The sequence below is a fragment of the Stenella coeruleoalba genome (assembly GCF_951394435.1).
Source record: "Stenella coeruleoalba genome assembly, chromosome: 2".
Taxonomy (NCBI): Eukaryota; Metazoa; Chordata; class Mammalia; order Artiodactyla; family Delphinidae; genus Stenella; species Stenella coeruleoalba.
In genome coordinates, this window is record NC_137147.1 from 31,588,646 (window position 1) to 31,616,283 (window position 27,638).

The 27,638-nt window shown below is 46.6% G+C and overlaps 1 protein-coding gene across 1 annotated transcript in view; it reads left to right on the plus strand.

The window, feature by feature from the left end:
- The window catches only part of SLC8A3 (solute carrier family 8 member A3), a 148,249-nt gene extending 132,050 nt beyond the window's left edge, over positions 1–16,199 (plus strand). Inside the window, exons 4-8 of the mRNA XM_079913968.1 lie at positions 6,803–6,820; positions 10,836–10,960; positions 11,509–11,608; positions 13,254–13,529; positions 15,388–16,199. Of these exons, the coding sequence (XP_079770094.1) occupies positions 6,803–6,820; positions 10,836–10,960; positions 11,509–11,608; positions 13,254–13,529; positions 15,388–15,764 (896 nt within the window). The 3' untranslated portion in view covers positions 15,765–16,199. The remainder of the gene's footprint in view (positions 1–6,802; positions 6,821–10,835; positions 10,961–11,508; positions 11,609–13,253; positions 13,530–15,387) is intronic.
- Positions 16,200–27,638: the final 11,439 nt, after the last annotated feature.

Genomic DNA, 27,638 nt, shown 5'->3' on the forward strand with positions numbered 1-27,638 from the left:
GTTTGAGTTCTAGGTCTAGGTCAAAGGCCTACCTGCTGTCTTCTGTCTTCCCTCTGCAGGGCATCTAGGTGTGAAGGCAGTTAGAAGAGTGGGAGAGAGAATTCTAACCTGAGGTGAGGCTTCCCCAAGAAGTCACAGGACTTCTCAGTCGCAGCTTTTGCCTTTGATTTGAATGGCCCCATACACCCCAGCCTCCAATAGGCAGTCAGAAAATCCTCTTCTGGATGGATCATACTGTGGAAGGGGGAGCTGTCGATTGTGCTCCTGCAGACCATGCCCATGGTCACAGAGCAAGCACCCCCTTCCCATCCCACAGCAGAGTCCCTGCAGTGGAAAGACAGGCCAGGCTCATATCCCTTAGACAGCCCTAGAGTACCATATCTAGGGCAAGAGAGAGTCCCAGAAAATGCTTCTCGACAATCAGTGAGCTTTGTCTTTTGTCCAATGAGCAAGGTGTGGAAAGGTGTCCAAAAAGTGCCCAGAAGGTCACACACACACACACACACACACACACACACACACACACACACACATACACACCACAAATGCACAAAACTGAGCCTGTCTTCAGAATGGAACAGGAACATCAGAGGCTCTGATGAGACTTTTTAGGCTATGTTTGTTAGCACTTTTTTGCCCTTTAGAGAGCATTTAGGTCCCAGGCCAAAAAAGAAGAAAAAGAGAGAGAGAGAGAGAGAGAGAGAGAGAGAAAAGAAAAAACCCCACAAAAATAAAACAAACAAAACCAAAAAAAAAAAGCAGAAAATAACAATTAGGGCTCACTCTTAGGACCCGTTGACACCACTGTGGTTCCCTGAAGGAACAGGAGAAGCCACACAGGGAGACCCAGGCCCACATGGCAACTTTGCCAAAGACAACGGACCTGAGCCAGCCTCAGGCCAGTCTCTGGAAGGAAGTGATTTTCAAGAAAACTTTGCTTCCCCGTATGATTTGGTTTTATTAAAAGACACTGTGCTTTGTTGAGATACCCAGAAATGAACAGAAACCTCCATTATCATGTCCACCAGACCCTTGGTAGTCAGCATTTAAGCCGGCCTTGGTACACATCACCGCTATATGATAGAAGTCCAAAGATGATTTAGAATTGATGATTTACATCATTTTTACCACATTTTTCAGGAGTGCATCAGCTGTAAATATTAAAGGAATACTACATCCTATCGTGGTTAATACATATTTATTTTACTTCCCACCACCAAAGCCCTGTGAGATAAAGAATGAGAAAGATAATAGAATTCTGCCTTCTTTCCTTCCCTTCTCTCTCTCTCTCTCTGGTTTCCCTACCTCATAAATACTTTCCTTTTAAGATTTTCTTTCTGAGGCCCACATAACAAGTGGGAATAGACACAAGGAAGGGAAAAAAAACCCTAGATAGATACTGTTGACATATTTCCTGTTGTAGAAGAGCCCTGGGTCACCCCCGATGGGCCAGCAGTTCACCTACTGCCCAAAGAAATGCCAATTACCATGTGACACCCAGTGGAATGTGCTGCCCAGCTCACTTCCTACTAACCGTCAGCAGGATCGAAAATGACTCCTCCCCACCTTCAGCCCCCTTTTTCCTTCCCATTTCCCTCCTGTCCTTCTGGATCCCTTCCTTTGCCAACTTTTCCTTGCCTCCTGGCTCCCTTTCCCTCTCACCTGTAAGGACAACTATGACCAAGGAGATAAGAAAAGCTAAGACCATTTTTGACACAAGAGCAATTCAGTCCACCAAGTCCTGTCAAAAGCCACCATGGCAGCACTGAGCTGCATGTGCCAGGAGTGATGGGGAATGATTTTAAAGGCTGGGCTCCGGGTGACCAACCAATCTACCGACCCAGTCGACACTCTCTCTCTTGTTGTCCCTACAGGAAAACCGTAAGGGTTAAAATAGTAGATGAGGAGGAATACGAAAGGCAAGAGAATTTCTTCATTGTCCTTGGTGAACCGAAATGGATGGAACGTGGACTATCAGGTGTGAGATTCTTAAAAACAAAACAAAACGAAATAAAACAACAAAAAGAAAGAAAAAATTTAAACAAGTTGAAAAGCAACAACAACAAAAAGAAACTATGTTTTTTTCTCCCCCCTTTTCTTTCCTTTTCCTCCTTCCTCCTTTTGACCAATGGACTTGTTTTATTCTTTTCCCTTCTGTATTCTCGCTCTTACCCTGTTTCGGTATCATCTCTGCCTTCTTAGCCATAGCTTATTTCCACGTCCTCCTTTTTCACCTTTTGGACACACTGCAGCCTCAACCCCTCATGACCCTAATGAGTTACTTCTGCCTTGTGCTCCAATTACCTGATTACCAATGTCCCCTGCACTCCCCATCCTCACAGCCCCCCACCATACACACAGAGTCACCTGTAAATGTGCAAACTCCTTGGTGGGTGGGGAGGAGAAGATAAAGAAAGGAATGTAATGCGATGCATGCCTCTGCCCCTTCCCTGCCTTGTTCCCCTTCCACCCCTCACTCTCTAGCCTGGATTGAATGGGGGAGGGTCTGGGATGGGGGCTGGAGCCCGTCTTGCCATGATGCTTTGAGTCTTCTGCTGCATCTCCCAACCTCCGTTGAGTGCTTGGCAGGTTATTCACTTGCAGAGTGGCCCATGGGCCCCTTTGTCCTTCATGGAGGTAAGTGTTTTATCTGGCTATTTCACAGTTGGGTAGAGCAAAACATGGAAAGGTATACCAATTGTCAGAGGCCACACTTCTGAGAGCTCTCTGAGAGAAAGCTGCCTTCTGAGCTAGTCGTGCAATCTGGAATCCTGAGCTGTTCATCCTTCCCTTGACATCCCACCCCATCCCACTCTACCTCTGTTCCAGCCCAAGGTAGGGTACTTTATTCAGACTACTTTAGGATAATGCAGTCCCGAAAGCAGAAAATTGAGTCTGCAAAAGGAAAGTAGTTAACTCCAGGTATGGAAATCTCCTTAGCCGGAGGGTCCTGGAAAAGGATTGACATTGGGCAGGCCCAGAGTATGGTCTTACAGGTTTTCCAATGGAAGGGACTCCAGTAGAAGGGCTTGCTTGTTGTTGATCTCTGAGAAACAGGTGTTGGACGGTTCACAGAAGTCTGCCTTGGCTTGACATCTGCAAATGAGCGTATCACCCAGGTCTTGAGATAACCCTCATCCCACACCAGAGACGTGGCCTCCTCTCCTCCTTTCCTCAGGCCCTGCATCTTGGGATACCTGCCTAAGGGACCGATTACATTGCAACCAAGGTAGTAGTAAGGAAAGATTTCTTCCCTTGAAGAAAATGATTAGAAGCTACGACTTTGAAAGTGTTGGAGGAATATATGTGGGTAAGAGTCCTCTTGGGAAATATCAAGAGGAGGTTATTCACACTCCCCTTCAGGAGAGATGTGCTGCTGGAACCTCATGAAGGATAGAACGGTGAGACCTACTTGTTTGTCAAAAAAGGTGATGATTCTGCAGCTACTTCATAGTCACGTGGCAAAGAGCAGGATGAAGCCTCTCACTCAAGGACAAATCTAAGAGATTCGGCGACTATGCTCCCAAAGGCTCATGCCCAGGTCTTCTTCTCAGACACGAATGATTGTTCAGTTCCCCTTGTCTTCTGGGGACTCTCTCTCCAGACCTGACCAGTTCTGTGCCCACACTGGTTTTACACCTGCTGTTGGAGAGGCAGAAGCCCTCTCTGCCTTCCATTATTCATCCTCTTGTTGGCCACCTAAGAAGATGTTGCCATGAGTCTGATTGCCAAAGAGTGCTGGAAGAAAAGAGAAAATCTCCAGTTCCCTTGCTTCCCAGATTGTGTTCCTGCCACCCAGAATATTTTCAGAAATTGTCTCAACACCTGCCCTACTTCATTCTCATCTCCCTTGTGCATTTAATGCACATCTTCATGATTGGATGGACGTAGCAGACACCTAAGGCCATTGTAAACTAGTGTCGTCAATTTCCACAGTCCCAGCTACTTATGTGCAAATGAAAGCAGGACAAAGGATCGCACAGGGTAGCTAAAAAGAAGGCAGTCTTCTCCAGGCAAGAAGAATGGGTTGGAAGTCCATCCATGACTTTATTCTATCAGTAAAGAGACTCTTCTTTTCTGCCTCGCCAATAAACCCCATTCAACAGCTGGACAGAGAGTGACCTAAGATAAACCTGCGGTCTTCAAGAGACTTGGCCAAACATGAATGCCTGTGGCTACTCCTCATTTGAGGACCCCATTTTACTGCATTGGATTTTCTGTCCAAGGAGATGCCAGCAGAGTCCTGGTGGAGCCCAGTCCTGGGGAAGGGAGTAGGTGAGAAAATAAGGATTTTATCGAGCTATTGGTGTGCTATGACTCCAGATCTTCCCAGTGACCAAGATGCCAAGATGGAAGGTGCCAATAGGAAAGGTGTCAGTCTTCTGTCAGTTTCTATTGTCTATAGGGTTCATTTTCAGTTTCTTCAGATCTCCTCATATTTTGGCATTAGAGCACAAGTTGAAAGGTCATAAAAGTTGATTGTCTAGATTCAGAGTCAAATGAAACCCCATCCTGATTTCCAGAATGTCCTGCTGTTCTCAGAGTGAGAAACTACACAGCGGAAATTGCTTTTCATTATCACTGCTACATGGGAGAGTCTTAGGCATTCAGTACAACATAGTATAGTGTGTGCATGGTCAAAATGACAATTGCATTACAAAAAAAGGTAAAGGACTATATTTGAAATAGGAGATTCTATTCTTGGCAAACAAAACAGACTTCAGAGGTGAGATTAAATGCTCTGGACAAGTTGGGGGAGGGAATAAGGGAGGATGAATAGGAAACACAGTTGCCTTGCAATAGAGGGAGCCCTGGGTTCTAGCAGTGGACAGCTGAGAGCAACTCTGAGCAGCATGGACAAGGATGTGAGGCCTGGGTCTGGACCTTGGAAGCCTCAGGTGGGAAAGGAAAGCTCTCTCCGCCAGGAATGAGGCCTGTTTGCTCCCCCTCTTACCACATCCATGGGCTCACCCTAACGAGCTGCCCAAATGCTTCCAAATACTCAGAGCTATGCTGCTTCCTGCTTGTCCCTGGGATGTCTGAGCAGGGATAAATGACTCTCACCCGACCCTGGGGATCAATGCAGGGGAAAGTTCAGCTCCAGCTTCTCTCATCAGCAACAGTAGGAAAAACACCCTGGAGATATCATGTCACTAAGAGTTGGTCTACCTGGATCTCACTGACCCATCCGTAACTGCTAAGTGGAAAGTCTCAGATTCGTGTAGACATGACCAGCAAATGGTGCAGGTCAGCTGACTTAAAGCCCTCTCACAGTGCTAAAGATGATCCTGGTGTTGGGAGGGATGTCTGAGTAAAAACCAGGGCAGCAGGGATCTTTCTGGAAGAGCTGCCCCTTGGCCTCCCTGGATACACTAATGTGTTTGGATCTCTAGTTTCCACTGGAACCTGGGGAGCAGGAGGGGTTCTTCTGTCCAGATTCATAGAAGGAGCAGAATGAACAAGCTCTCTTGCTATCTATCTATCTATCTATCTATCATCTATCTATTATCTATCTATCTATCATCTCAGTGTAGTAAGGAGATCCACTGATCCATTACCCCTTGGAATTCCATATGGGAGAAACCAGAAAAAGTCAACTGCTGTTCTCCCTGCTTATGTACCATAAAGATTCTGGATCCATATGTGTTTTCAGTGGCTGTAAATATGGGATTACAGACCTGAGTGGCATTCTTAGAGATTTTTAGAAAAAACAATCTACAGACACTTTCCCCCACCCCCTGCCCCACTCCTTCCTCAGCAATCTCCCTCAGTCGCCAGCTGCACCAGGAGTATGTAACAGGATGTTCCCAGGCTTTTATTTGACAAGAACCATGGAGTGAGGTGCCGCACTAAGACACCATCAAGGTGAAAATGTGGTATGTTACAAGAATGTTTTAATTTTTGGATCTTGAAATCTAAGAGAGTTTAGCATAAGTGAAAACTCAGGGGCTAGGGATGACCTGTGCTGGGTACATCTTTAACCAAACCATGGTTCCCAGGCCATGCAGGGACCTTGTATTTGTCATCTCCATCTACCAATAGCTTTCAGTATGACAGTCTCCCTGGTCCAGAATATCTGGACTCTGACTTAGCCTGTCCTTTCTGAAACAAAACACCATCCAGAGATGCAGCTCCACAGGATCTATGAAAAATACATTTGCCAAAATAGGTGACCAACAGTAAATCTCTAATGAGCATCTACTAATTACAATGACTTTGCAGTGACTTTGTAGGTACAGGTGATACAGAATGGGAGGAGTCCATGGCCTCCAACCTCCAGGCTATCTCTCTAAAATAACACACTATTCAAGGAAAACATTTTGCAGGATTTACCTTTTCACAAGGTCATTCTTTTAGGGGTACTCAGAGCTGGGTCAGGTTGCAACCTATACAGTTTTCAAGATAACTGGCTTCTCACTCCTTTACAGAATGGATGTGATAACCTGATCCCATAGAAGACCACAAATGACCAACTCTGTCTCTTCTCCACCCGCTTGGTTCCCCCATCCTCATGCCTCTATCCCTGGCCCTCAGAGCTGCAGGGAAGGTGTGGGGAAAGTTTGCAGCTGCAGGCCCCTGGTGCTCAGCAGTCTCTCCAGTAGTTCACGCCCCTTGCTGCAGTTGCTGCTGCTGTGCATGCTCCAATTGCTGCCTTTTGCATGTGCCTGCAAAGTTCTCATCTACTAAGCTCACTGCTTTCCTCGTGCTACTGCAACCACAAAGCCTGGGGACACTTTTAAGATGGGACCTTAATGCTCTTTCTTTTTCTTTCTTCCCCTGTCTGGTACCCATTTGCAAACAGCGCTCCTGTTGTCTCCAGGTAAGGGGAGTCTTCCCCCCTTTTTCTGCTTCTTGCCAGTGTCATTATTTAGTTTAAGACCAATGTCCTTTGATTTATTTACTAGGAACTGTGGGCCCAACTTAACCTAACAAGTTCTCCTAAGGACTTGGAGATATTTCCCTACCTGAAGTAATTGTGAGGAGGTAGATCATTCCTTGAGCACCATTTTAGTGGATGTGAGTAAAGGCATAGCTGGTCCTCTCTGAGACCAGGAAGAGAATTAAAACTTACCAAAGAAATGGTGGGTCATAGACTTCTCCTGAGCCTTAATTCCTCTGTCATCTCATGCTGTGGGGCAAGAGAGGATGAGAGTCAGAGCTGACTCTCCTAATAGGATCATGATGGGATGAGAAAGAAAATACTTTGATCTTAAGGGGTCCAGGGAGAAATAATCAGGAGCTGCTGTGAGAACATGAAAAGCAATTTTTAAGGAATCTGGTATTTTATTGATCCTGAAGATCTTCCATTTCATCACAGCAGAGACCTAAATTTCTAGAACTTTGGTTCATTAGTCATTGATCCTTGAAGTCACATGTGCCATGAACAACAAGAAGAATTAGAATATTATGGCGGAGTGGGGGTGGGCAATGATCTGATTGTGTATAGAAATTCAGGGGAATTTATGTTGGAGATATTCTCACGCAGAGTCTAGAGCCTGTTGTAGGAAACACATCTACTTTGAGAGTATGCTTGCATCAGTGGAATCAAATCATAGACAATGTCCAACTTTGTGAGCAGTTAGGAATGCATTTCCAGCATATCGGCAATACTGTAACTCTTGGTGCAGGCAGAGTGAGCTATAAAAGATGTCTCAACATATGTTAAGATAACATTTTATACTTCATTAGTTCTTTGAATGTATAAAAATTTTAAGGTCATTTGAGAGGCAAACCATCTTACAGAATTCATTGGTACTCAGTCACCATAGGCTGGCTGTACACTGAGTTTGAGGAAGGGGCAGTATACATAGTAAGGACATTTACCTCCTTGGAGTCTCAAACCAAAATAAAAGATATATGTAGGTAAACCCCTACATTTTCCCTTTATGGAAAAAATTACTCCAGCTCACCTGGCCTCTTGCTTCCTCTTATATCAATAGGATAATGACTATCTCCAACCCCATATATTCCACTCTTCTCCCAGGGTTTCAATGTCAGAGCATTGGGTGTTCTCCACTTCACTCATCTTCTCGCCTGAGGAGACATTTGGGCTTTTTTGTTCCAATGCTTGCCTCTACCCCTCCACCAGCCACACACATATGCACATACCAAAGGTTGTGATTTAATTTAAACTTCATTATACTTTTAACACATTGGCACAGATACCAGTAGAAGCTAAAACAGGAAAAGAAGGTGTCATTTCCTAGATCTTTCAATCTGTACACCTGCAGTTTAGGAGCCCTTGGTTAGACTTTACATTCACTGGAAATCTCAACTCCTTGTTTGGATTTTCCCAGGTGGCCAAGCAAACATGATTCACAATGCCTGGTGATGAAAGACGGAGAGAAAATATGTTCAATCTGAAATACATCACCAAGCTCAGGGACCTGGGAGTTAGAGCACTGGCTGCATCGCCCCATTTCCTTCTGAGGATGTCTGTAGAACATTCATGGCAATCTATTCCAGTCTTACCTGGCAAGCTCTTTCCTCTTCCAATATCTGTTTAATCTTCCATCCTATTAATAGTCTCATTCTCTCTTTTTCCCCTTCCTCCTCCTTCTCCTAGACCCAAGAGTTTGTTTAGTCAGTCTGAATATCAAGATATCACCTGTCATTTATTCTCTACACTTGAAATTCAGAGGAGTTACATAAACAAGTGATCAGAATAATTATGGTCTTTTAGGTTTGAGACTTATGACTCTCTCAAGAAATTAACTATTTGAATGTAAAGGAATGATAATTACAGAAGTAGAAAAAGGCAGGAATTGATACCAAATCCAGATACTAAATCAGAGTTGATTTAAAGGCATGTGAATCAATCAATTAACAGATATATATATATATATATATATATATATATATATATATATATAGACAGAGAGCGAGAGGGTACCTCTGTGGGGTACTGTGGGGCTGTGGGAGATCAAAAGATAGAGGATTGGTTATTTGTCAAAGAGATTTCTGCAGAGAGCTAGAAGGAAAAACTGACTGTCACCACAGGGGTAGACAGGTCAGTGGCTAGATCAATATCCTGCCAGATGGATATAGTGCTAGATTGATAGCTAGACAAGGGGTTAGACAGGTACATTTATAAGTCACTGGAGAGCTCATTACATCGGTATAAAGTTCTTGTGGCACATGTAAAATATGACAAGGGAGAGTCGGGGAGGGAGGAGTGGAATAATACTGTCACTACTAGGATAGGCATTGCGATATGGTGCCAAAAGCTACAAGTAGAGGAAAAGCGTACCCATGCTTTTAAAGAATCTACGTGTACATCTTTTTCCAAAGACTTTTATTCAGAGTGGCTTGCAGTCTGGCTTCTAGGATCACTGACTTCATAGCCAGACTTATATTCAGAATTAACTAATAAGAGGCTCATATGGACTAAATGAAGTCGGGCTGCTAGGGGGTGTCTGCATAGAAATGTACAGGAGGACATTGATCGTTGAGAAATAATTGTTTCCTAAAGTGGTCACCAACACGAAAGGGAGGACAGCACCACGGACAGCTCCCCAGCGTTTTGGGATTGCCTTCTGTGTTCGGTGCCAGAAGCGCTGAGTAGAACAGCAAGCTCAGGAATCCTCCGCATACTCTCTTACCAGTTTCATTCAAGACAACTCAGAAATTCATATAGAAAACAGACTCTCTGCTTGGCTTATCATCTTTCCAGTGAATTCTTTTCCTTGCAACCTCGAGAGCTCAAGTCTCACCCCTCCCCAAGCTTCACAAATTCCCAAGATAAAAAGAAGAGAAGACCTTCTTGGCCTCTGACCCATTTTGTCCTTGAGATTCTTCAAGGACTAGAGAATTCCCCCCAGGAGATTCACTGTGTGGAATGAAAGCAATCAAAGAGCCAAATAAAAGAATTAATTGCATGTAAGAATGTGGACTCGGCTGGAAAGATGTTTAAACGAGCTCTGAAAGAAACAGGACGCCAAGAGCAATTTTCTAATCAAAGGGGAATAAAAAGACAATCTCTATTCCACTTTAATCTAGAAAACGCGTCTTCATGGTGAAGTGGTCTTAAAATGGACTCACCAGCTGAAGTGCAAAAAATGTCTAACTGTTCAGCATGAGAAGGGACCACCGGTGATTGAGTTAAGATGCTGAGGGGTGACAGGGGATGCCTCAAAAGGAAATAGAGGAAGAGCTTCCTTTTGTTTTGTTTTTGAACAAGTATTTGTGTTTCAGAAGAAATGTGCCTGGTTCCTTAGAAATCCTGGGGATCTTTCATTTGGAAATCATGAAGTTTGGGGGGAAATCTTCCAAGTTTCTCATGGTGAGGATAATAGTCACTAGTATGAAATGTAGATATTCCTGGAAATATCCCTTCTTCCTCCTTTATAGAGGAGAACACTCCCAAGAGTGTTGGAGACAGATGTTAATGGGAACCAGTGGACATTCCCTTTGGGTGAAAATGTGCTTCTGACCCCCAAGAACTCTTATATGAAGTAGTTGACCAGTCATGCCCAACAGTTCAAAATTGTTAAAGGTCAAGAGATTTGGCTTTGGTTCCCAGCTCTTCGATATCTCACCAAACGCCTTGGGACTTCACTTGGTGTTATTTCTCAGAAGATCCTTGGGTCAGATTGCCCACCCAGGTATCAAATCAAAAGAGGAACGTTTAGCCCAGGCCTGCAAGGAACACTCTCATGGTCTGATGATCATAAAGTGTTTAGCACCTTATAGAAAAAGGCACTAAAAAGTACACAAAGTCCTCATCCTCAAGAGCTATTTGCTGTATGCCCACTGCCCATGCCTAATACCCTGAGCTTTAGACTTCCAGGGAATGGCCAATGAGCTAAAGCTAGTCTGATTTTGCTTTGTTGCAGAGGTGACAGACAGGAAGCTGACTGTGGAGGAAGAGGAAGCCAAGAGGATAGCAGAAATGGGAAAGCCAATATTGGGTGAACACCCCAAACTAGAGGTCATCATTGAAGAGTCCTATGAATTCAAGGTCAGGCCATACGTGAGATGTAATTGAATAATAAAGTAATGAGGTGGGAGGTAGAAGACCTGGAGTCTTGTTCCAATGTCACCACTGAATACGTGAAGTTGAAACTGAACAACTCACTTATCCCAGGCTCAGTTTTCCCATTTGTAAAGTGGAGCAAACAGTGCTGGCCATGTGTATCTTAGGAATATTGTGAGGAAACATAACATAGCCTATGGAATAAATGAGCTATAAAGCTCCTAAATGTATCATCACTATTTAATTGTATTTTTAAAACAAATATACTAAAATTCACTACTCCAGGCTAGGTTTACCGACATCATTAGTGTTATTCTCTGTTGTATTGCTCTAAATGTCCAATGTCAGCAGTCACAACTGAAGAAAAGGACTATGCCAGAAGATACCCCCTAAGGCCATTCCATGCATAACTTTCAGAACTCACGTGGAGCCCCCTGGAGTACAGGGTAGCTTTCATTCCCATGAAGTACCAGACTCTACAATGGTTCTGAGCATTCTAACCTCATGGTTCCAAGTTTTAATCTTCCTGACAGACTACCGTGGACAAGCTGATCAGGAAGACAAACCTGGCCTTGGTTGTGGGGACCCATTCCTGGAGGGACCAGTTCATGGAGGCCATCACTGTCAGTGCAGGTAAGAGGGTCACAAGATGGGCACAGGCAGCTCCAGGAAAGCAAGAACACAGCCATGTCAACAACTCACCAGTCTCTGGGAGGGCCCCGTGGCCAGTCTTCCCAGCTCTAACCCTAGATGTTTGCCTTTTCACTGAGTCACTTTGGAAGAGAACTATGGGGTAACTAGAAGAGCATGGCTATCTCTGGTTTCAAACCCTGGTTCTACTGTGTGAACTGGGACAAGCTATCCTCTCCGTACTTTGACTTCCTCAACCAAAAAGGGAACTATTGCCACCTTTCTCAGCAAAGAGACTAGAAAGTGGCACAGTCTGGTACTGAACAGGAACTTAAGAAATTCTCTTTTTCATCATTCCGTCCTCTTATTAATTTGGTCTTCCTTTTCTGATTTAGAGATGTGGGGGTCTGGGGTTTGTAAAAACCTTGCATTGACTGACAAACCCCTGCCCTGGATGATTTCAGACCTCTCCTCGGCAGTGAGTGACAGGTTTCCTCAGTGGGGACCCACAGCACAGGCTAGCATCCCAGAGGCCTGCATGCGGGTTGGCATGGGGATGGGAGGGGTCTTGCCAGCACTCACAGCATTGCCTCTTAGCACCACGGAGGCCTCCTGGACTGCCCCGCACTCCTGGCCTTGTCTCTTTTCATGAAGCTTTGTTGTCATAGCAACCCACGGGGTCACATCCCTGAGGTCCCAGCACCAGAGCCAAAGTACAGCCAGGAAGAGAGGGCCACTGCTGCTGCGTTTGCTGCCCCTCTTTTCCTATCACCTGCTTCAGATACTCCCAATCCCACCTCTGAGGACCTTTCTTTGCCCCTATAGAGGCAATAAGCGGACTATCAGGCACATAATCTAACGCCCTCCGTTTTCAAATGAGGGAGCCGAGATTCAGAAACCAAAGATGATTGACCCCAGGTTCCAGATTCTCTTCAGAGCGCAGCTGCAGTTGGAACCCAAGTGTCCTGACTCCTGCTGCCACCGGTTATGTCAAAACATGACAGAGGTTGCCTTTGACGGGGCGCCAGCACGTCCTCTCCTCCTGGACTGCTGAATGGGCAACTCTGCCCACATTTCCTGGCAAGGACAAACCAGGCCCATCCCTGCTCCATCCCACGGGATATTTGGAGGATGGCACTGTCTCCCCGGGATGCCCACATGATCTGGAATGAAAGCTGTCCTGCTGGGGATGGAAAATGACCAGAACCACGAGGTTATTGCAGCAGTCACGTCAGGAAGATTAGAGGAGCCCCACGGGTGTCCAGTGAAGAGTGGAAACCCAGCTGATTTCACTCTCCTTCACCTAGGCAACCCCATGCCTGCTCCATCCTCCTCCCTCTCTCCCCCACTGCCCTGTCCCTCTCAGGTTCTCTCATCCTTTCTCTTCATCTCTTTCTCTTCCCTTTCCTACTCCCCTGTCCTCTCTCACCCACTCTCCCTGGGTGCCCTGCATTCAAACTGACCAGGGGGGCACCCCAACTCGTTTTCAATTTCCCGCCCGATTTCTGGTGCCCGCGCCAGCTGCCCGGGAGAGAGCTGGAGTCTCCGTGCAGCCAGTGATGCTTACGATGGGGGTTGGACTGGACTTTCTCATGAATGGGGATCTGACCCCGCTGTCCTTTCCCGGGCCTGTTTGTCTCGCCTGCAGCAGGGGACGAAGACGAGGATGAGTCAGGTGAGGAGAGGCTGCCCTCCTGCTTTGACTACGTCATGCACTTCCTAACGGTCTTCTGGAAGGTGCTTTTTGCCTGCGTGCCCCCCACAGAGTACTGCCACGGCTGGGCCTGCTTTGTCGTCTCCATTCTCATCATCGGCATGCTCACAGCCATCATCGGGGACCTGGCCTCCCACTTCGGCTGCACCATTGGCCTCAAGGACTCGGTCACGGCTGTTGTCTTTGTGGCGTTCGGCACCTCTGTGCCAGGTGAGAGTGAGGGGTGCTTGCATTTGCGAAGAGGATATTACCTGGTTCAAGTGACCCCTACACACTTTGCCTCGTTATCTTCCTTACCATCTCAGATCTGAGCTTAACAGAGCCTCTGCCCCTTAGGTGCGCAGAAGTCGGTCAAAGGGGTCACTGCCACTATTAAGAATGATAGCTAACATTTCTTGAGCACTTTTGATGTGCCAGGAAGTGTGTGTGCTAAGCAGCTCACCTGTTTTAGCCCTGTAATGCTCACCCAAACCTTATTCAATAAGAGTGTTATTATCCTCATCTGTCAAGTGGGGCCCCAGAGGTTAAGTTACCTGCTTAAGTTAAGTGGCCAGTTTCTTAACCTCCACGTCAGATGAATAGGCCACTCCCCTCTGGCTGCAGGTTAGCCTGCTTGAAGATGTGCTGGAGAAATGCCCAGCAGCCTCCTCTGCTTAGGACGCCTGTGAGTACAAAGTGTCTCCCAGCAGGACAGGTGAAGGAGCTTCGCAAGCTCTTGTCCTTTCATCTGATGAATTACATATTCTTTTTTTTTCTTATAAACACCTAAAGATGAAGAGGAACAAGCATGCCTTTATTTATTCATTAGACAAATGTTTACTGAGCCTGATACAGTCTTGTGCCGGTTGCTGGGACAACAATGGGAAACAAGACAGACGTGCTTCCCTCTCCATGTGGAGTTTATAAATCTCCACGTGCGATTTATCTCTGTGCTCCAGGGCCTCGGGGGACTGGAGCTGTCAATCAGAGGGGATGGGATTTATCTCTGTGCTCCAGGGCCTCGGGGGACTGGAGCTGTCAGAGGGGATGGAGCAGATGTGGGTAAAAGGAACAGATGTGGGAAGAAATTGCAGAGAATCAGAGGTTAAAAAAAATTTTTAAAGCAAGGTCATAGGCGAGAAAAGGCAAGAGGTTTTCTCTGGGAGAAAATTGGCAACAAGGAGGCAAGCCAGGAGAAGCCGGGCAAGGGAGCGTTTGGGGCACATCCAAGTCCTTGCAATGCGTCCAGAGAACAGCTGGCAGCATGAGGGGCTTGAAGGTTATCCTGTGGTCCACTCAGCTGGTGTGTGGCTTTGGCTGAGGCTCCTTGGATGTAGGGTGACGCTATGGAAAGGGCTCTTAACATGAGGGTTTTCAGGTCAAATCTCCTGATAACTTACCTTGAGTAGATTCCTTGAACCTTATTTTTCCTAACTTGTCAGATAAAAGGGTGGCTGGCAGTCCTTCCAGTGCTTACAGTTCATGCTGACATCTAAAGGGATGTCAAACAGCCTGCAAGGCCCTGTGCTCTGTATATTAACTGCGAAGGCAGAGCCCTGTCTTCCTTGAGTCCACAGCTGCCCTTGTATCTCCCCATCATGGTTCCCCAGCATGTCCTCTGTCCCCATAAATCCAGCACCTAACGCAATGCTAAGCCCATGGGCTCAATCACAGTCTGTTACGTAAGTAGATGCCCCGTGTGACAGGTGCAATCAGGCACTTAACTGTAAGAAGCTTCCCTGGATGTCAAGGTTCCCTGGGGAGATATTATGGGAAAGCAAACTCCCCTTACTGCAAAAGTAGTCAAAGGAGAACCATAAACCCATTCAGTAAATACCAGGACCAGAAAAAAAAAACCTTGGGAATCTTTCAAACGCAGGCAGATGAGGAACGGGTAGCCCAGAGAAGTAAGGTGACCCATCCAAGGCCTCACAGCTTATTAATGGCAGAGCTGGGGGTAGCCCCCAACCCCCCACCTGTCATTCCCAGGCTCAGCCTGATGGCCCCAGCTGCCTTACTGGACACCCTCAAAGGTAGGCCCTCCGCGCCCCAGCCTCCCACCAGCTCTTGTCTGTCTGCCTCTTTTCAGATACGTTTGCCAGCAAAGCAGCCGCTGTCCAGGACGTGTACGCAGATGCCTCCATTGGCAATGTCACGGGCAGCAACGCCGTCAACGTCTTCCTGGGCATCGGCCTGGCCTGGTCCGTGGCCGCCATCTACTGGGCCCTGCAGGGACAGGAGTTCCACGTGTCCGCGGGCACGCTGGCCTTCTCTGTCACCCTCTTCACCATCTTCGCGTTTGTGTGCGTCAGCGTGCTCCTGTACCGCCGGCGGCCCCACCTGGGCGGGGAGCTGGGCGGCCCTCGTGGCTGCAAGCTGGCCACGACTTCGCTGTTTGTGAGCCTGTGGCTTCTCTACATACTCTTCGCCACGCTGGAGGCCTACTGCTACATCAAGGGGTTCTGAGCCGCAGCAGCCCTGGAGAGGCCGCGTCAGGACCCGAGCCCCAGGAACTTCCCCCGCCTAGGCCCTGGCAGTGAACTGAAAGGGCAGAGTCTTAAGCAATCCAACAGAACGGAGGAGATACCCATTTCACAAAGTATTTAATTCAATACAAACCAACAATGGTGACAAATCCAACTCCAGCCCATCTTCCCACGATGTCCCTGACCCATCACATAGTCAGACCCTTTCACCACCTTCCATACCACCTTCTTCTGATTATTCCTTTGCTTCTGCTTTCCTCGGGGGCAGGGCTTCTCCTGTCTGTCCAATGTGATACATCCCCATTCTCTGACTCCACTGGCGAGGCTCAAAAGTGAGTCCTATCCACGTGGCTGGCTTGGGTTCTCTTTTCATTGCCATCATTATCGTGGTGGCTTTCATTTTCCCATCAGGCTTTGCTCATCATTTGTTTGTTCATCTTGTCTTTTCTCTCTGAGGTTAGTGACAACGGTGCTGTGAAGGAACTCAGGGTCTGAGCCGATGGGTAGAAGCGTGAACTTTCAGACACACCCTCTCCCACTTGCACTGGGTAACAGCCGTCTCTTGCTCCATCGAGGTCCTTTTCCCCCTTTCCTTTTATTCTCTTCATTCTTGAATGGACTGGTGGCATTTGGGTGGCAGTACGTTTGCACACCCAGGCAGCGCGCTAAAGAACTGGGGCTATGGCTGGAGCACAGCTTTCTATCAAGCTTCTGTCGAAATCCAGTTTAAAACAAGAAGTCATTTTTTCTCTTCCCTGCCCGAGCCTTTCAAATTCTGTCTCGTTGTGTCAATGTCTATATGTTTACCCTTCTGCAGGAAGACCCACCTAACGGGAGATAGGGGACAAAAATAGGAATGGGATATGATGACATAGGGCAGCTAGGGGAACAGAAGGGCTGTATGCCTTCTAGAACATCTTTGGCTTCATATCTGAGGCAGGAGAGATGCGATGTCCACCTAGTGAGATCTTTAAGGGAAAAGATTATATGTAAAATGTCAGTGCTTCTGAGAAATGTCAGCTTTACCACACCCTCACTTCCTAATGCACCAGACTAAGAGCTCTGACTGTGTCTCTTGATTTAATGCAAAAACTTAGAGTTTTATAAGAAAATGAGGGCCTCCTTCCACCTCTCCTGGACTCTCTGGTCACATTTGAAAGTATTTTCACAAGACAGGAACTGGAATTCCTCATCTCTCCCACATTCCTGCTTGTTTTTAAACCTCTTGAAGCTCTTTTTCCAGGCTGTGGGCTATTTCTTGCCCCAGTAGGAGGAATCTGAGCTGCCGTAACCCCGCGGAGCCTGGGTTTATAGAGAGATTGGCGTGCCCTACAGACCTTTTCCCAACAAATTTTGAAAGAACCTGGCTTTAAAACACAAACACACACGCACACACTTACACACGTGCGCGCACACACACACACACAAATAACCACACATATGAAATCACCAAAAGACTGCCCACAGACCTTTAGGCTTTCTGCATTGACATAAATACATTTTTTAAGGGAAAAGAAGAAATTAAAAAACACCTGTTTAATTTTAAACACATTTTTTAAGAAAAAATAGCTGAAAAAGAAACAGTGTTCATGTCATAAGCTATGTTGACAGTTGCCAGTGGAAATGTTGGGTTGGTTTAAAAAAAAAAATAAAAGCTATACTTATATCTCTCTAAAGACAGCTTGCTTCTCCCCATGTTGCCTCAGGAAAAGGTCTAGGGGGTCACCTTGGGTTCCTTCTGGAGCTGAAGGGGTTGAGGTGAAAGTGTCCTCTCCTGTTTGTGTCTCCTATTTGTGTCCGTCAGGTCCTCAGATGCCAATGTGCCAGACCCAGGATTTTTAAAGCAAAAAATGCTTCAGGACAATGCGACCTGTCAAAGTCTGGACTTTAAGACGCTGGAGGACGTAAGAGGTGGAGCTGTGATGATTAAAGGGGAAAGAGCGTTTTGTATTAGAAAGGCCTGGTAGGGCAAGATTCCAGCTGGACAAACAGCGCCCTGTATTAATTACCAGTAGGCACATTCATTCATTCATTTATTCATGACTCTTTCAACAAATGTATTTTGAGCACCCTGTGTGCCCTGAGCTACATTTTGGTGCTACCGTGAAGAGTAAGACAGAGTTCCTGACCTCAAGAAACTCACAGTCCAGAGAGGCCGGTAGAACGTCTTTTAACCAAGGCTCTTTTGGTTACAAGAAGAAGAAACCCATTAAGCTAGTTCAAGAAATGAAGGAGGCGGGGGCGATACTGCGGAACCCAAGGCAGGAGCACGGCAGGCCACGGGGGCCTGAAAGCCCTCAGGAAGCAAGGCCACGTTCCACCTCCCTGAAACCTCAAGGTGTCCCCCGTCTTTCCTCCTTCTGCCTGTCAGGCCTGTCCACGTCCTCCCCCTCCCAACGTGCTCTTGCTTTGTTTGTCTTGCACGTGGCCGGCACTGCCACCAGCCCTGACACTCTGCCATGACCTCACAGCTCTGTTCCCCACAAAGAACTAGAGCGTCCCTTTTTAAATCTGAGTGCGGGTTCAATGGAGAAAATGTGGCCAATTTTCCATCCCCAAAGGGCCAGTCCCCAAAGGCAGAACCCTTGTAGAAGGCTGTGTCAAAGGGGTTGGGGTGCCGCAGCCTGATTACTTTGTGTCCTGTGTCCACTCCTGGTCCGAACAACTCAGGTAAGGAGAGGAGGGTGGCGACCACGTTGTTTGTACTGTCACCCTTTCCGAAAGCTAAGTGACGGGAAGAAGGCTATGAAGCACATGAGCCATCAAGGTGTGAAGAACAATTACGGTTCTGTGCCATGAGTGGTCAAAGAATGGCATAGACAGGGCATCACAGGGACATGACAGAAAGAAACACTGACTCAGCCTGCAAGAATTGAAGAAGGCTTCACAGAGAATGGGACAGTTAGGTAGGATCTTGAAGGGAGAATAAGTAGTGATTTAACTTGTTGAGGGGGCTTGGTGGTGAAGAACATTCGAGAAGAAACGGCATGCTCGAAGGCACAGGGGTGAATCAGGGGCTGGTGGGGTCATGGGTTAACAAGAGTTGTCACGGCTAGAGGATAGCGTCCCAAAGGACACAAAACAACACCAAAAAAGCAGTCCGGGAGAAGGACGTGGCTGGAAGACTCAATTTTTTGCCAGCCACAAAGTTGATCATGAAAAACGCCCTTCAGCCGATGAAACGGTAGATGCAGAATCAAGAAATCGATTCCTCCCCATCTTCCCCCTTTTGTGGGTCATTTCTGGGTTATCCAGATGTTAGGCTTTGTCAAGAGAGAAGCTGGGATGAACCACAGAGAATGAGGAAGAGGAATCTGAGGACCTGATACTAGTCGAGATGCCACCCCTGACTAGTTCTGTGGACTTGAGCCAGGCCACCTCCTCTCAGCTTCCTGAACTACAAATAAGATTTTAATAGATGGCCTCTGAAGCCCATTACTTCTACCTTTAACACTGAGATGCTAGAATATATATACAAGAGCAGTGTGTGTGTGTGCGTGTGCGTGTGTGTGTAATCAAACTGCCCGTCAACCTCATTAGACGGAGCACAGCAGATGTCCATTTGCAATCCATTGGCTCCACGGCCTATTAGCGTGAAAAAGACACGGCCAGCCGTGGTGCACATGTCATTTTCAGCATTTTTTTCCTGGCATAGCTGCAGCGTTCCCATCCCCTTGACTCAGTTATTACTTAGAGCAATGTTAGCTGCTATAATAAAGAAACCCCAGTATGTCAGGGCTGAGCAAAATGAAAAGTGCATTTCTCACTCACGTAATAATCCAGTGAGAATGGTCCCAGTCAGCAGGTGGCTTTCTTCTACACGAGGCAGCAGGCTTGTCAGTGTTTTAAAACAAACATTTTGTGTAAAATTCTGGATTTGGGCTTCTCTGGCCATACTGCGTGGGCTTTCCCTCATGGCAACGCTCCAATGGAGCTGATCAGTGGTCACCCCATGTAGACGGGCTTTATGTTCTCGATTCACCAGAGTCCCTACCCAGCCTGCCACTTTCATTCACAGGACCTCCTGGTCCCTGGAGCCATTTATGCATGTGACACCTGCTATGGGGTCAAGGTCTGGGTTTTGCATTTTGGCCTTCCACGTGTTGGTGCTAACCTCCAGTATTCTGTGAGGTTTGAATCCCAGTTATACCACTTTTACCTTTCGTGGGATTTTTAAACAAGTACTTTAACCTCCCTTAGCCTCAGTTTCTCCAATCCAGACATACAGCTGTTGCAAAGGTTAAATGAACGATTTTTCAAGGCAGTTACCATAGTGCCCTATACCTAGCATGTACTCTGGAAATATTCCTTTCATCTCACATTAATGTTTTGTGGTAAAATCCCTTACAGCTGGTGCTATCAGGGTCTGACATGTTCCAGGGGACTGTCAGTATTCGGGGTGGGGTGGTGGTGATGGACGGCCTCAGGCCACTTCATCCAACATACCGTCCCTCTATATGTTGGTCCAGGCAGGCTCCACGGAAGTGGAGAGAAGCTCTCCATGGTCTTGCTTCTGTAGCAGGAGCAGGTCTCTAGCTCCTCAGACTGCATGGGGCACAGAGGTTAAGATTTAGAGGGATGGCCAAGGGGCACCAAGACCCCCAGGTCAAGCAAGCCCCTTGGAACATTGGAGAAGTGGGGCAGATACGTCTGGCATCAAAGAAAGAGTGACAAAGAAAGGGACAACAGCCCATATAGAGTCTTTCATGCTAATAGTAAAGTTGGTCATGGTGGACAGAAATACCTGAGGGCTTGCAGAAGGAGGTGAAGCCTTGGGAGAAGCCACGTGGTCTGGCCAAGGTTATCCTGCAAGTGAGTGGCAGAGCAGGACTTAACTACATAGGTCCACCAGATTTCAAAGTCACTGTTTATTAACTGAATATGCACCTGTTGGGTGTGTAAGACAAGCATTGTTTACTTTCATAGTGTTGAAGAAGAAAGTTAGGAGCATAAATAGGATGACTTGTCTTGGTTTCTCCAGGACTTTCCTGGGTTTAGCACTGAAATTCACATATTTTAGGAAACCCCTCAGTCCTGGGAAATAGGGATGGTTGGTCACCAAAAAATATTACAACTGTCTTACAGAGTAAGACTTAGTACAGAATTGCTACTACTAGTAAATGGTAGTCGCTGCACACACACCTTCTACTATGTCATGCTGTCATCTTTCCCCAAACATTCCATGTCCCATTACTCTCAGCTAGCACTTCAACTGGATGAAGTGGTGTGAATACCTGGTGTGAATACTCAAAACTTCATCCCACAGAATTTGAATTCTTGGTGCATTGCTCCAGGTTTTCATTGATCAGCACCCTCAGGAAATGGAGTATGAAAAGGCAGCCCCAATGAATCCCGAGGTTCCAAACACAGTCCTTCTAACTCTCATTGTGTAGCAGCCCAGTTCCCCCCTAAGTAACTGGGATAATCTCCCTGCCCAGCTCAGTGATCTCTTCTGCCTGTTAGCTTCTTGGCATAAATAATCCGAAATGGCTACAGAGTATGTTCAGCTTCTAAATCATCAGAACCATAACTGTGTTCCCTGGTGGAGGCATTTCTCCGTGAGGCATTACGACCTCCAGACCTACTGAGCCCAAGGTTGTAGGGGCAAAAAGTAAAATTCTTCAAGAGGATTATTGGGCATAATGATGAGAGGGGTCACCCCACCTCTACTCCTTGATCCTCAGACCTATGCATCCTGTCTAGAAGAAGTCAGCACTGTATACTGGCCCCCAATTTAAAGCATACACTGCATTCAGTGGGATAGCATCCCAACCTCACAAGGTATTATCTCCTAACTGGTGCTATAATTGAGCCTGCAAGAGGTCATTCCAATATTATGTCAAGACAGCCACCTTTGAGTGATAAGAAATGTGCTAAGACCAGTGCCTCTGATGAAAGGCTGTGTTAAAAAGATATCATGGCAATAGATAAGGCACTCTGAGATCGTGAAAGATGTTAGCAGAAACACTATGGCCAAATCCCTTAAGTTTGTTTTCTATGTCTGTGAGTCTATTTCTGTTTTGTAAGCAAGTTCATTTGTATCATTTTTTAAGATTCCCCATATAAGTGATAGCGTATGATATTTGTCTTTGTCTGACTTACTGCACTTAGTAGGATAATCTCTAGGTCCATCCACGTTGCTGCAAATGGCATTATTTCATTCTTTTTATGGCTGAGTAGTATTCCATTGTGTATACATACCGCATCATCTCTACCCATTCATCTGTCGATGGACATTTAGGTTGCTTCCATGTCTTGGCTATTGTAAATGGTGCTGCTATGAACATAGGGGTTCGTGTGTCTTTTCAAATTATAGTTTTGTCCAGACATATGCCCAGGAGTGGGATCGCTGGATCATACGATAACTCTATCTTCAGTTTTTTAAGGAACCGCCATACTGTTCTCCATAGTGGCTGCACCAATTTAATTCCCACTAACAGGGTAGGAGGGTTCCCTTTTCTCCATACCCTCTCCAGCATTTATTATTCATAGACTTTTTGATGATGGCCATTCTGATCAATGTGAGGTAATACCTCATTGTAATTTTAAAATATCAAACAAGCAAAATCTTTTCACCAACTCAAGGATTTTCATTGACCACTCCCCAGTGACAAATTAAGAAAAGATGCTAAAATAGTGACTGCAGATTTCATTGTATTCCTCCTGAAAGCTCAGGGGCATAGCTAGGGTACGATCAGGGTGGTTTAGGAGAATTCAGGAGGAAGCAGCAAGAGTCAGACTGGGTGAGCCAAGTTTAGAAGGACAAGACATAATTAGCTATACAAGGAAGACACGTGAGGACACACATCCCAGGCAGTTTGGCAATGCTGTATGGAGAAGTGATGGAGAGAAGACGGCGGCTTATTTGTGGAGACCTGGGTTCAAGTTCTGCTGTCATATCACCAGCAGAGTGACCCTGGCTATGTCATCTAAGGTGCTGAAGTCTCATGTTTTTCAGTCCATTACATAATTAAGTACTTTTACCTCCTCTAGAGTTTGGGGGATTAAAATATATAACTGATATAATCTATGCATCTCACTGCCTAGTAGATTTCTCATTATTTATGTTAGTATTGATATCGTTGCCCCAGGAGAAGGCATGAGAAGTGAAGGCACTGAACAGCGTGGGGCACGGAGTGGTGTAATGTACACGATTGAAGAGTGGACTGAATGTGAAAGCAGCAGGGCTTAACTGGACGTACACCAGTGTGTCGTGCCAGCATCACAACAATGAGATGTGCACAATTTTCAGGACAGTGTGTATGGGAGGAGTGGTTGAAGATCACAACCAGATCAAGAAATTTAGCTTTGTGGGCTAAACTAAGGCAACTATATTCATCTCCAAATCTATTGTATTAGTCTGCTCAGGCTGCCATAACAAAATAACACAGACTGGGTGGCTTAAACAACAGAAATTTATTTTCTCACAGTGCTGGAAGTTAGAAGTCCATGATCAAGGTGCTGACAGGGTCGGTTTCTGGGGAGGTGTCTCTTCCTGACTTACAGACGGTCACCTTCTCACTGTGTCTTCAAATGACCTTTTCTCTGGGCACAGAGAGAGATCTCCGGTATCTCTTCCTCTTCTTATGAGGACACCAGTCCTATTGGATCAGGGCCTCACCCTTATGACCTCTTCTAACCTTGATTACCTCCTTAAAGGGCCCATCTCCAAATATAGTCACATTGGAAGTTAGGGCTTCAACGTATGAATTTGTGGACGAGACACAATTCAGTATCCCCCCACTGAGGGACTTTGAGCAGGAGGGTAACATGATCTGATTTGCCTTTTCATTAGCTCAGTCTGAGCTGTCTGTGTCGTGGAGGATGGTTGAGGTGGGGAGTGGATGGAGGGGAGACCAGAGACCATTTACAACTATCGACCACTGAAGGAAGCAGATGGAATGGTGGCAGTGGGGGGGGGGGGCGGGGAGAGGAGGTCCCAGGGGAGAGAGAATTAAGAGGGGGAGTTCACAGGACACGGCAACGGACTGGATGGACAAGGAAGGGAGGACATTGTAGGGAGGAAGCAAGCAGGGCTCTGGGGTCCCAGGCTTGGGGGAGTGGCTGGCTAGTGTGCCTGGCACTGAGGAGAGGTGGGTGGAGATGGCGTGCCCAGTTTTAGTTATATTGAGTTTTTGGGGCTTGTGGGACACCCAAGTGGAAGTGTCCAGGAGCCTGGATTCAGCAGAGACCTGAGCTGAGTCTGGAACGATCTCTCTAGCAGATTTCCAGAGCAGTTGCCATTCTCCTGAGAGTCTATTCTGAAATTACTTAAAATAGCCACACGCTGCCCTGCAGCCCTCCTTAGTCACCAGTGTGAAAACCTCAAACACCAGCAACCCAGCAGAGACACCTCAGCCAACTTCTAGTTTGTTTTTCCAGTTTGAGGTGTCTCATTCTTCCCAACCCGTCTTCCTCCACCTCTCCCCCAGGCCTTTCATTCCTCTCACACGTCCCCTCCCCACCATAGTTTCCCCCCCCCCACCCCGAACTCAGCCTATCCTGGCTCTTTTTTTTTTTTTTTACATCTTTATTGGAGTAGAATTGCTTTACAATGGTGTGTTAGTTTCTGCTTTATAACAAAGTGAATCAGTTATACACATACATATGTTCTCATATCTCTTACCTCTTGCGTCTCCCTCCCTCCCACCCTCCCTATCCCATCCCTCTAGGTGGTCACAAAGCACCAAGCTGATCTCCCTGTGCTATGCGGCTGCTTCCCACTAGCTATCTACCTTCGTTTGGTAGTGTATATATGTCCATGCCTCCCTCTCGCTTTGTCACAGCGTACCCTTCCCCCTCCCCATATCCTCAAGTCCATTCTCTAGTAGGTCTGTGTCTTTATTCCTGTCTTACCCCTAGGTTCTTCATGACATTTTTTTTTCTTAAATTCCATATATATGTGTTAGCATACGGTATTTGTCTTTCTCTTTCTGACTTACTTCACTCTGTATGACAGACTCTAGGTCTATCCACCTCATTCCAAATAGCTCAATTTCATTTCTTTTTATGGCTGAGTAATATTCCATTGTATATATATGCCACATCTTCTTTATCCATTCATCCGATGATGGACACTTAGGTTGTTTCCATCTCCTGGCTATTGTAAATAGAGCTGCAGTGAACATTTTGGTACATGACTCTTTTTGAATTATGGTTTTCTCAGGGTATATGCCCAGTAGTGGGATTGCTGGGTCATATGGTCGTTCTGTTTGTAGTTTTTTAAGGAACCTCCATACTGTTCTGCATAGTGGCTGTACCAATTCACATTCCCACCAGCAGTGCAAGAGTGTTCCTTTTTCTCCACACCCTCTCCAGCATTTATTGTTTCTAGATTTTTTGATGATGGCCATTCTGACTGGTGTGAGATGATATCTCATTGTAGGTTTGATTTGCATTTCTCTAATGATTAATGATGTTGAGCATTCTTTCATGTGTTTGTTGGCAATCTGTATATCTTCTTTGGAGAAATGTCTATTTAGGTCTTCTGCCCATTTTTGGATTGGGTTGTTTGTTTTTTTGTTATTGAGCTGCATGAGCTGCTTATAAATTTTGGAGATTAATCCTTTGTCAGTTGCTTCATTTGCAAATATTTTCTCCCATTCTGAGGGCTGTCTTTTGGTCTTGTTTATGGTTTCCTTTGCTGTGCAGAAGCTTTGAAGTTTCATTAGGTCCCATTTGTTTATTTTTGTTTTTATTTCCATTTCTCTAGGAGGTGGGCCGAAAAGGATCTTGCTGTGATTTATGTCATAGAGTGTCCTGCCTATGTTTTCCTCTAAGAGTTTGATAGTGTCTGGCCTTACATTTAGGTCTCTAATCCATTTTGAGCTTATTTTTGTGTGTGGTGTTAGGGAGTGCTCGAATCTCATACTCTTACATGTAGCTGTCCAGTGTCCCCAGCACCACTTACTGAAGAGGCTGTCCTTTCTCCACATCTTGGCTGTTTAATCAGCCTTGACCCTTCCCCACGGCTCTCTCAGCTGCTCCTGATCTCCCTCTTGTCTCTCTTCCCCCTCCCCCTGCACATCGCTTTACCTCTTGGTCTGTCTGCATTTTCTTTCCTCTCTAAAGCATACACATCTTCTCATATTTTTTCTTCCTTTGCTGCCAATCACAGCCCCGTAATGTGGATCCCCTCCAAGGAGGCTTTCTAACTCCTGTCCCACTCCCTAAAGGTGCATTTGTTTCATCTCCCCATTCTGCACCGGCCCCGCTTCACGCTCTGGACCCTCAGCGTGTCTTCCCATTTGGTGTGCTTCCTCATCCCCTGAAACGCACAAACCTCCTGCAGTGCAGGACCTGTTTAGCTGTGCACAGAAGAGCAAAGAGCCCAGACAGAAAGGATCTGTCTGTGAAAAGTGAAGGGAGTTACCTGAAGCCAAAGGTAGCCCAGTGGCTGAACCAGGATGAAAAGCTGACCTTCTGACTCTAAGTCCAGGACCCTGGGAAATTTACAACACCAGGTGCACTAGGGTCTACACAGACCCTGACATCTCACCTCAGCTGGGCTCCTGCTGCCTCCCAGGGGTCCTCCCCACCATCTCCCGCTGACTCCCCACTACCCTCCCCAAGGAGAATGCTGCAAAGCTTTCCCAAACCTCCTGCCTCAAGTCAGTAGACCTCCTCTGGTCACTGAGCTCTGCTGGGTCCTGGTCTCCACCAGGCCATTCCACATCCGGCCAAGGATTTTAAAGGGACCTAGGTTCAATGGGGTCAAATTAAATACTCTGGAGTCAGCTCTGCCCCGCATGGCTCGACCTGGGTCTCAAGGGTGACCCCTCAGAAAGCAGAGTTCGTGTCTTTAATGGGGAGGAGGGATGCTTAGAGAAGAGAGTTGCTAAACACTGGGCGGTGGAAAGGATGGGGGACTGAAAAACCTGGGGTTTCTGTTTGCAGCTACATAGCACATGTCTAAAAGTACTCCCCTTAAAAAGCTCCAACTCCTTCCTCTGGGTCAGTATCACAGGGGGTTAAAGAATAACAGAAATGGGCCACTCATGGGAATTTAGGAGATGTATTTATACAGCACAGAGGCCTGTGGGAGGAGTGGAGGTGAGTGGGTCACCTGGAGTCTTACCTGGTCCTGGGGTCGACGCCCCGAGGGCAAAGTTGTCTAGGACGGCAGGCCCATTAGGGCTCTGAGATGGTGGGAGCGGAAGGTCCCTGGGCCTGGAGTTGGAGCTACTGGGAGATTCTCTCTGGGATCATCTTCCCTTGAATCTATCACTAAACCCACCATAATAGGACTTTGAGGGGAGAACATTTTCTACTTTCCCGGAATTGGTGATAAGGACCCAAAATGAAGAAAAAAGAGATGCAAAGTATCCTATATCATAAAGAACAACAGCTAGGGCCTGATACCCTCCCCAAAGAGGGCATGATACTTGAAATAGCTTTGTAACTAACCACCCTTCCCCATCCCATTCTATAAAAGAAGGTTGGGGGGAGAGAGCGGAAGGAGATAGACAAGAAACTCTGGGTGGCTTCCTCCCCTCCTTGAAGCTGAAAAATCAGGGAGGCTCTGAGAGAATTGTCCGTGGGGATTTAAGCTGGCTGCTGGCCTGACATCTCCTTTCCCAACTGGGCATCTGTGACGCAGCAGATTTGCTGATCAGTGCCCTCTACCTAGTGAAGCAGGGAGGGGAGAAGAGGGAGAGATGCAGAGCCGAGAGGAGCCATTGAGGGTCGACCTGCACCCCATCAACTGGTACAGGAAGGATGTGTAAGTCTCCCACGGGTGAATGGACACCCCAGCAGGGAGCCAGGTGCGAGCCATAATTCAGGTACAAAACCCAAGGCAGGGTCCTCGGAGCAAAGTGGACACGGGGTATATTGCTGTAGGGAAGTGTGGAAA